The sequence below is a fragment of the Poromitra crassiceps genome, assembly GCF_964638095.1.
Source record: "Poromitra crassiceps genome assembly, chromosome: 25".
Lineage (NCBI taxonomy): Eukaryota > Metazoa > Chordata > Actinopteri > Beryciformes > Melamphaidae > Poromitra > Poromitra crassiceps.
The window spans coordinates 2,880,429-2,891,079 of record NC_139649.1 but is presented as its reverse complement, the minus strand read 5'-3'; the positions used below and the strand labels follow the sequence as shown (position 1 = coordinate 2,891,079).

The window sequence follows — 10,651 nt, the reverse complement described above, 5'->3', positions numbered from 1 at the left end:
GTGACAATAAAAATCTTGAATCTTGAATCTTGAATCTTGAATCTCACCAGCCGCCACTGATACATACATACATACATACATACATACATACATACATACATACATGCATGCATGCATGCATACATACATACATACATACATACATACATACATACATACATACATACATACATACATACATACATGCATGCATACATACAGGCATGCATGCATACATACAATCCCGAGTTACCTCCAACCAGCAGAGTAAAGCTGCCGGGCAGCAGGGGGCGGCATTGTGTAGCAGGAAGCAGGAAGTGAATCCAGTCAGCAATAAAGTCAAGATGGCAGCCGTGACAGACTCACCTGCACAGGTAACAGATATATCTGCTCTATCTGGGTCAACTCTGTTTCCATCTCACCTGTCAAACGTGTGTGTGTGTGTGTGTGTGTGTGTGTGTGTGTGTGTGTGTGTGTGTGTGTGTGTGTGTGTGTGTGTGTGTGTGTGTGTGTGTGTCAAACAGCCTACATAACTAGACTGAGAGACTCCTGTTTCACTCTGCTCTAAAGGATTCTGGTTTGAAATGAGTTTCTGAATCAAATGTAAATATATTACAAACAGTGAAGTTGACATGTTGCTCTTATGACATCACTGATTATGTCACAACTTCGCATCACTGATGACATCGCAATTGCTCTTATGACATCATAGAGACACTGCGGAGCACGTCGTCATTCAGAAACCACGCCCAAAACGCGGGGAAACAAAAACAACCCCCAAATCCTGGCATTCTCCTATGTCGCGTGTTGCACACAAAGATCATATATACAGAAGATGAAGACTCCACTCGCCAATTCTCAATGGCTCCCCCCTCTCTCTCCCTCTCTCTGATGACATCATCACTGATGACATCTATGGTCAGGTTCCAAACCTCGCCCCTCTCCCTCCGCTCCTCCCGATCACGACTCTTCTCGTCCCTGGCGCCACAATGGTGGAACGAGCTCCCCCCTTCGGTCAGAATGGCCGAATCACTGCCGATCTTTCGGCGGAGACTAAAAACACCTTTTCAGGCTCCACCTAGACCCGTCTCCTAGGCCCGTCTTGAACTAACATATTTCTGTCTCTCCTTGGGGGGGGGGGGGCTAATGTTACTTATTCCTTCTCAAACTACTTTCTACAAGTGCTACTCTACTCCTTCAGAAGGTCTTAGCTGTCATAGACTGTGTTGCATAGTTGATTTCTCTACGCTTGATAAAATGTGATATTGTAAGTCGCTTTGGATAAAAGCGTCTGCTTATGACGTAATGTAATGTAATGTAATTAAAAGTCACTGTGTGTGACTTAAGTGCGACTCGAGTCCAAGTTGCAAGTCCAAGTCGGTTTCAAACTGATCAAAAAGGCAAAGAATTTCTTTAAAATGAGAAATAGAAGTTTCTCACTTTGACACATTTAAGTGGGTTACATTCAGGTAAACAAACTGGTCTGAAGCAGCTGCTATCTGATAGGACACGCCACAGGAAGCCTGCAACCTGATAGGCTGATGCTCTGCACCTCTGTTATCTAGCAGGCTGGCAGTCAGGTGGAAGCTGATAGGTTGTAGCCTAGCAACCATCTGAGACATAAGCTCAGAGAGGAACATCACAAACAAAGAGAAGAGCAGAAGAGAGGAGGACAGAAGAGAAAGGTGAGCTAGGTCTAAATATGGATATTTGATCTAGATATTGGTCCTTTCAGGATTTTTTTTTTTTTTTTTTTTTTTTTTTTTTAATTCTTGATTTTGCAGCAGCTTTTTCAAAGATTGCAATGGAATTGTGGAGTTTTATGTCTTTTTTGCGGTAAAATTGCGGGAACTGGCCAAAATTGCAAGTTGAGGAAAATATAGTTTGTTTGTTTTCTAATTACTACATAATGGCAACTTTTCTCAAAGATTGCAATGGAATTGGTGAAATTTTGTGTATTTTTGTGTGGTAAAATTGTGGGAACTGGCAAAAAAAAGTTGAGGAAAATAAATATAGTTTTTTACCTAATGGCAACTTTTCTCAAAAATTGCAATCGAATTTGCGAAGTTAGCCCCAAATCCAGTTTTGAAAAATTGCAAGCCCCCACAAATATTGTGGAGATTGGTGGAATTTGCATTAAATATTGTCATCATAAAATCACAATTTCCTGGAGGGACTGGGATATGGTGATATAAGACTAGATAGGGTCAGATGTTGTTGGATATGGTAATATGGTGATATGAGACTAGATATGGTCAGATGTTGTTGGATAGTAATATGGTGATATGAGACTAGATATGGTCAGATGTTGTTGGATATGGTATGGTGATATTAGACTACTAGATATGGTCTTGTATGCTGGATATGGTATGGTGATAGATATGGTTTTAGATGTTGGATTTGGTAACATGGTGAATCACCATATTACCATATTACTTTCTTTTTAGGGGTTCAAGCCCCAAAGGGGCGAACCCATATTGTTTTTGCTGTGGTTCATTATTATTATTATTATTTATTTATTTTCCCCCTCTTCTGCCGCGACGCAAATTCCCGTGAGTTGTTACATCACTTTTTATGTGGCCCATTACCTGGGCCATTAAGCTACCTGCAGTAGAAAAAAAAGGAAAAAAAAGGATCCGTTTTCCTTGCATTTATTTTTTGTTTTTGCTGAAAGTGAAATGTTTTATGGTCACTCACAATTTTCTGGAAGACTGGTTGGCTTGGTTCAAGCCTTAAAACTCATTATATAAGGATTTTTCTAAATGTCTATGGAGAAAATGAATGGGAAATATACTTCTGGGGCAAGAAACGTCACATGACTGTTGAGCTCTATTTGCTTTGAAAACAGACTTGAATTTGAGTTTCCTACAGGCAGTTGCAGGTACTGCAACATGACAGGAAGTGGGAGAGGGTCTGCTCCAGTGAGGAGTGGGACAAACTACCAAACTAAAACTGTATTTCATCATTGTACTTCTATGTGCTTATTTGTATATTTTAGTGATTTTATTTCTAGTTTTTGTCTTTTGTCTTCTTTTCTTTTGTTTGTGTGAGGATCTATTGTGTTGTCATGTTGTAGTGTCTGTTTTGTGTGTAAAAAAAAAAGAAGGCATACCACCACCTACTGGCAACACAAAAAGTTGTTTATCTCGAGCATCATTCGGCGGATCGACTTCACGACCTGACGGAGTTCAGTGCCAAATTTCGTGCAATTTGGTATAGCGCCACCTACTGGCAACACAAAAAGTGGTGTTCAGCCTAAAAATACAGAGCTGGGGCATCTGGGTAGTATAGACCCAGAAGCACTCTCCTTCCACCGCGGAGATCCTCCCACGTGCTACGTCCCACCGGTGAAACTCCTCGCTGTCAGCTGTGAAAAGAAACAGCTGACTGCACATGTATGGGAGGAAGCATGTGTTAGTCTACAATAGATCGGCATTGGGGGGTGGAGCAATGACCGTGACAGCAGGGGGGATTGGGCAAGTACAAGTGGAGAGAAAATGGGACAAAAATCTGAAAATAATTGAGAAAAAAATGGAGATATGATTTTTGGTCCATACCTCCCAGGCCTAACGCGAGGAGGAGAACCAGAGGAGAGAGAGGTATGGATCAGAGTGTGATCCGCTTCAGTCACTGTGGGAGGCAGATCTTCGTCTTCCTTCTGCCTGCTGTCTGTCCGGGCTGTGGGGACGAACTGACCGGCGCTCGCCTGGAGGAGGCGCCGGTCAGCCTGCCCCCCCCACTCTGCAATGCACACAAGAGCCAGTGCTGCCTGCTGGTCGCTCCCGCAGAGGACAACCTCCACAGGTACACACACGCACACACACACACACACACACACACACACACACACACACACACACACACACACACTCACACACACTGCACTGTACTGTACTGCACTGCACTGCACTGCACTGCACTGCAGCCCTACTTACTTGTGGGGTCCCTAAAGGCCCACTGTGTGATTGTCAGGTCATGTGTGGGAAGAGCCTCCGCCCACATTGCTTAATTGGCAGTAGTATTTTCTTTGTATCCATCTTATGTAAAGCACTTTGAATTGCCTCTGTGTATGAAATGTGCTCTACATATAAACTGGCCTTGCCTCGCTAAACTCGTCGTTTACCGAAGTTTACTGTTGCTTTTTCCTTTGTTGTCCCCCTGGCTGTTTGTGTCGACCACGCCCCCGGGCCCGGCCATTATCAGAGACCCGGTTTTTAATTAGCCGGCCGCTTAGAGGTTATTTTGTGCCTCATCAGTAAAATGTGATCTAAATGATCAAATATGACAAATGATGATATATCACTGATTGTTTCTTTAATAAAGACTCAATCAGGACAACCTGCTGTGTTGGCTCTGACCTCTGACCCAGTCTGCCCTGTTTCAGGGTGTTTGACGGATCATCCGAGCTCCACACAGGCATCTCCAACACCAAAGGTAGGTCTCTCTCTCTCTCTCTCTCTCTCTCTCTCTCTCTCTCTCTCTCTCTATCTCTCTCTCTCTTTCTCTCTCTCTCTCTCTCTCTCTCTCTCTCTCTCTCTCTCTCTCTCTCTCTGTCTCTCTGTGTCTCTTTCTCAGTTTCTCTTTGTCTCTCTGTCTCTCTCTCTGTGTCTCTCTCCCTCTCACGCTCTCTCTGGCTGTCTATCACTTTTCATTTCTGTTATTTGCTATTTGCTGTATTGTTATAAATGGATCATAGAGTGAATAGATCAACAGTGTTGTGTAAGGAACTAAGTACATGCTACGCTCCATCATGAGCAATGACTCGCACCCACTCCACGGCGTGCTAGTCAAACACAGGAGTACGTTCAGTGAGAGAGTGATTCCACCTAGATGCAATACGGAGAGGCACAGGAAATCATTCCTGCCTGTGGCCATTGGTCTATTTAATGCCTCTCTTAAAAGAGCACCTCGGAGACGCTCAGTCTCCCTGAGACTGAGCCAGCCGATAGGTTAACTGTGCCTGGCTGAGCCACGTGTAACATATAGGGCAAGCCGACTTAATATAAGTCCAGTGTGCAATAAAGGTAATTGGCACGTAATGTATACTTACTCTACTTATTTTGCTTACTTTAGACGTATTCTACTTATTTTGCTTATTTTTGCTTCTATCGCATTTACTACTGTTTATTCTATGCTATGTTGTGTTCCTATTCTGCTTATTTTGCTTACTATCGCATTTACTACTGTTTATTTTATTTTATTTTATTTTATGCTATGTGTGTTCTGTGAGTGAGCTACTGTAACCTGTCCCAATTTCCCCCCGGGGATCATTAAAGTCTTTCTGATTCTGATTCTGATTCTGAATTCAATACAAATGAATAATGCATGAATGCCACAACAATACCTTCATAAATAAACAACAATCAACTTTTACTAAATAATAACTAATATTTTCTTGGTTAAAACCTTAAAGGTGTATGTCTCTCTACCTGTTTATCTGTCTCTGCCTCTCTGCCTGCCTGTCTGTCTCTCTACCTGTCTGTCTGTCTGTCTGTCTGTCTGTCTGTCTGTCTGTCTGTGTGTCTGTCTGTTTGTCTCTCTACCTGTCTGTCTCTCTACCTGTCTGTCTGTCTGTCTGTCTGTCTCTCTACCTGCCTGTCTGTCCCTGCCTCTCTGCCTGTCTGTCTCCCTTCCTGTCTGTCTGTCTCCCTTCCTGTCTGTCTGTCAGGCGTGGTGTATAACTACACACGGTTCGGTGTGCGTCGAGACCAGTCAGGATGGGAGCGGGTGATAAGCGTTCCTCTGGTGCGACCCGACATGTTCCCCCTGCTCGCCCAGTGGGACCAGTACCTAGACCGCTTCTCTGACGGGCCCATGTGGGACCCTGCTTGGCACAGGTACCTGTCTGTCTGTCTGTCTGTCTGTCTGTCTGTCTGTCTGTCTGATACTTCTTCAGTAAATTGATGTGACAGAGCCTGCTCTTCCGCCAAACACGAGCTTGAAGGGAAAGAAACCCGTGGACTCCTTCACAGCAAACAGGACAATTGGGACGTACATATATCCCAGTGCCCTCAACCCTAACTCTGAGTACGAGCGCCGCAGACCCTCTGCCAACAAGTAACGTTCACAACCAGCTGCAACAATCAGTCACGTTCTAGATCGGACCTTGCACCCCATAATCATTTTATAGCGGGGCATTCAAAAATAAGGTGGATAAGGATTTTTCAAAATGTCTATGGAGAAATGAATCGGGAACTCTGTTCCGGGGCAAGAAATGTCACATTGACTGTTCAGCTCAATTGCAGTAATCCAGGTGCGATCCAGGCATGTAAAAGGCTCTCTGTGTCTTTCTTTTTTTTTTTTTTTTTTTATCCCATTTTATCCCCCATTAGTGCTCACTTGATTTCTCAATCCTGGTTGCTGCTCCATCCTCTGCCGATCTGGGGAGAGCCGAGACTGACTCCATGCTTCCTCCGAGACATGGGCAGTCGGTCAGCCGCTTCTTTTCACCTGACAGAGGAAGCTTCACCGGTAGGACATAGCACGTGGGAGGTTCACGCTATTCCAACCAGTTCCCCTCCCTCTGACCAGGCGCCCTTAACGACCAGAGGAGGAACCACACTAGCAACCAGGATATTGCATGTTTTTGTGAAGGGGGTTCCTATATGAAGGACCCCCCGGGAGGCACGGGGAGAACATGCAAACTCCACACAGAAAGGTCCTTTTGCCGACCCCAGCCGGGCGGTGGGCACTCGAGTACATGAGGACGGGCACGCATTCCTTCAGCGTTCACCTCGTCCCCAGGTGGGAATCGAACCCTCGACCTTCGAGCTGTGAGGCGGTAGTGCTTACCACTGCACCACCGTACCTCCCTAGGTCTCTGTGTCTTTCAAAGTTAAAATACACTGTATTTAAAAATATATATATTCTAACATTTCCTAACCTGCTCAGAGTTGTCATCCCACGTGTCTTTGTGGACAAGAACAGAATCAGCAGCATTACAGACAGTGGAAACACCAAGGTCATTTAAGGTCACCTGAATGAGCTTTGGCAGACTCTGCTTGATCTGCTGTAATATCATCACTTCTCACAGCTCCTGGAAGCCATACACTTGACTTGCTCTCCACTTGTCAAAGGCAGCTTCCCTGTTGAAGCCATATGCTGTGTTCACGTGCTCCTCGGAAGCTCCTACTTACCTGTTGTAGAGTCCTAATTACGACAGGACACCATTCAAGTGCTCTTGGTCGACAACAAACATCGACGATTGTTTTCTCGTGGCTGCTGTTTTCTTACTAAATGCAAGTAGTGGGTCATTATGGTAGCTACATAGGCCATAATGTGCAACTACTAAAAATAAATGATAGCTACTATGAACAGAATAACAAAATATATAACTTTTTACAGTCAATTGGTGGCACGGTCTCCATACTTCCCACCATTGTTGTAGTCCCGAATGCTCACGCAACATCACAACATGGAAACTCGGGTATCATCGAAATTTCCCAAATTCCCACTCGTAAATACGACATCTGAGGGCTGTTCATTTGCTCGCAACTCGTAAATACGATATATCCGAGGAGCACTTGCGCTCCACTTGTCAAAGGCGGCTTCCTGTTCTCACCCTTTCAGCCCTAACCTGCTGCCTGTGGCCTCTGGGACCTTCATGACAGCATGCCAGACTTTATTATAGTCATCACTGTCCTGTAGGCTTAGCACAACATAAGCCTCCTGAGCATTTCGTGTCAGTGAACTTTGGATGTGTTACCCAGAGAGTTCTCTGGGTCTTGTCTTTTCAAACATAAAAAAAATTATTCAACCTTCCCAGGGTAGAACTTGGGCACAAAGCATTTAGTCACCTCAAAACCTTCTCCCTCCTTCTCCTGCCGCGCCTTTTCTTTCTCCTGTTGCCCTTCCTGTTTCGCCCACTCTGCGTCATGACACCAGGGCAAGAGGGCCAGTACCAACGCAGACTTTTTACTGCCCCTCCAGGACATTAACCACCGTTCTGTTTCAAATTTCTGTTGAGATTCTACTGTACGATCTGTGCTTTACAGAAACTGGAAATGGCGCTGTTTTATCCTGCCGACTGGGTTGTGAATCAGCAGCATAGATAGTTTCTGAAACCCATTCATAACACTGTCTGCCTGCCTGTCTGTCTGTCGTCTGCCTGCCTGTCTGTCTGTCTGTCTGTCTGTCTGTCTGTCTGTCTGCCTGCCTGCCTGCCTGCCTCCAGGTTTGATGAGGAGAGCCACAACTGCTTCAGTTTCTGTGTGCAGTTCCTGAACGGTGTGCTGGCGACAGAGGGCCGAGCGGCACTGAGCCGTGACACGCTGACTCAGCACTTCATCCTGCCCAGGCTCAAGAGAGTGTGCAAGTACAACACGCTGATACAGCACATCCGCCAGAAACAGGCCTACATGGTAGAGACACAGGAGGAGCGACAGGAGGAGCAACAGGAGGCCTGAGGACAATTGTGCATTCCATTTGCACTGGGAACTAGCGATTTCCCAGTTGAGTGATGTCACACCCGAGTTAGTCTCGCTGGCCAGCCTCCTCTCCCTTCCGTCCGAGGAGTCTGGCGCCACGGAAACAGGCAACTGGGATAAGCCCTCCCCTGCTCTACAGCTGCTCTCCCATTGGAGCGAATGTTTCGGTGGCAGCCGGATGTCCTCTCCCGGCTTATTACAAACTCTGTCATTGGCTCTGACCATGTCAATCAGAGCGGCTTCCGCTCCCTCCTCCCTGTGTGTCGCTGTAAATAGTGCCCTGCCGCCTCAGTGAAAACAACAACGCTAACTAGCTAGCAAGCTAACGGCAGAAACCTACACGCTAGCTCGTTGCTACACGCTGAAAACGGCAAATTGGATTGTTGGAAACTATTTTCCAAGACCACTGCCGCTAAGCGCCGCCCATCGCAATCCCACTATGGAGACCTGCGGCGCCAGACTCCTCGGACGGAAGGGAGAGGAGGCTGGCCAGCGAGGCTACACCTGAGTTGACCGTACGTTCCAGTACAACAGTCGGGAAACCAGCCAGGGTTAGCTCTAGCCAGGTTAGACATTATTAGCAATAACAGTTGATAGCAACGTATTTCGTGGGATTTTGCGCATACAAACACTGTAGCAACATGTCCTCAGATTAGACAGTACTGTACTGTGTGTACGACTGATGAGACACAAATAAGACAGAAGTGCTAATAAACAGTATTTACTACAACTTTCACTACTGCAGAGCTGCCATCTTGGATTTTGTGGTCGGGGCTGATGAGGCTCCCCCGAGATCGGGGTAAGAAATCTGAGGTCAGATGATGTCACAAGGGGCGTTTCCGAACTTTGACCTGGTAAATTCCTAGTTCCCAAAACAAATGGAATGCGACACTTGATGCACAGAGCTGGGAGGGTTACTTTAAAAATGTATTCCGATACAATTACTAATACCTGTTCAGAATTGTCATCAGTAACCCAATCAAAGTATCGTAATGTATAGCTTGATTACTTTCCATTACTTTTGGATTATGCAAATAAAAACCATAAACAACTATACAAAACTATATAACTATAGCCTAATAAATACATAAAACTATATAAAATACTATATAAAACCATAAAGCTATGGTTTCACTCGAGACCAGAGTGATATTGTGAGACAAGTTGTAATGTGTCTGTATGCGTTATATGCATTATATGCTATATCGTTCTTTATTTAAAATGTATTTTAAAATTGTAACCCTGCTAATAATCCCAACATTCATTATTATTATTGTTGTTGTTGTTGTTGTCGTTGTTGTTGTTGTTATTATTCTTGTCATTATTATTATTGATGTTGTTATTTTATTTTATATGATATAAAATATTATATTCCCACCTTTACTTGAGTAATTTTTTTATGAGAGTGATTGTACTTTTACTTGAATCTAGATTTTCAGTACTCTGTATGCCACTGTGACTGGTAGAGAGCATGTGTCTTTGGCTGTTGTGTTACAGTAATAATATAAGCCTGTTGCTTTTGATGATGTAAAGTCACAAGCTGCCATCTGGATCAGGTGCTGCAGGAAAACACAGAGACCGTTTAAGTAAAACCAGAGATGGTCCATATATAGAGATACGTCACCCCAGGCTCCATCAATTGTAAGAGATGGTACTAGCAAGTCTCCTAAATGGTCACGTGGTCACCTCTCCCCTGAAGTGTTGTGAGAGGACTGAGCCTGGTGACGTGGGGTTAGTGCTGACCTAGCAAGCTAACGTGAAATAGAAATCGTGAGTCCCCAAACTCCACACAAACCACACAAACACAAAGCTGCCCCTTGTTAGCTCAATATAGTTGTAACTAAGATATTTGATAAAATAAAGAAAAATCCAACCACAGATTTCTAACACTTTTCACTGGGCCATTTTGTGTCGAAAAAGGCGGGGTAAACACAGGTGCAAGCAAAACACTAATGAGGGTTTCCAACTTCCAATAAGGGAAGATACCATATTCCATATCTGATACCATATTTCAGATTTCATATTGAATGGGCGGCAATGTTGATGAAACAACAAAAAACAGGGACAGGAGGGATACTTTCTAGGTGAAAAGGCAATCCAAATAGTACTGAATTTACAGCAGGGTGTGTTTGATCTCACTATCATGGTGCACCGCTTGCACGCGGCGAGCAAACAATGCAGTCGGGTAGAAGAGCGTTTTGAACAGCCGCTCCCCCCTATGGTGCCGCGTCTATGTGCCGACAGGC

At 44.7% G+C, this 10,651-nt stretch overlaps 1 protein-coding gene across 1 annotated transcript; it reads left to right on the top strand.

The window, feature by feature from the left end:
- Positions 1 to 1,549: 1,549 nt before the first annotated feature.
- On the top strand, positions 1,550 to 8,443 carry LOC310798581 (MKRN2 opposite strand protein-like). The gene is made up of 5 exons (XM_083661124.1): positions 1,550 to 1,664; positions 3,544 to 3,783; positions 4,364 to 4,413; positions 5,648 to 5,816; positions 8,153 to 8,443. The coding sequence occupies exons 2-5, from the start codon at positions 3,581 to 3,583 to the stop codon at positions 8,382 to 8,384; spliced, it is 654 nt and encodes a 217-aa protein (XP_083517250.1). The 5' UTR covers positions 1,550 to 1,664; positions 3,544 to 3,580; the 3' UTR covers positions 8,385 to 8,443.
- Positions 8,444 to 10,651: the final 2,208 nt, after the last annotated feature.

Coding starts and splice junctions, on each gene's coding strand:
- LOC310798581 (XM_083661124.1), top strand. CDS start 3,581: ATGGATCAGAGTGTGATCCGCTTCAGTCACTGTGGGAGGCAGATCTTC. Junction 3,784..4,363: donor GCAGAGGACAACCTCCACAG/GTACACACACGC, acceptor GCCCTGTTTCAG/GGTGTTTGACGGATCATCCG. Junction 5,817..8,152: donor TGGGACCCTGCTTGGCACAG/GTACCTGTCTGT, acceptor GCCTGCCTCCAG/GTTTGATGAGGAGAGCCACA.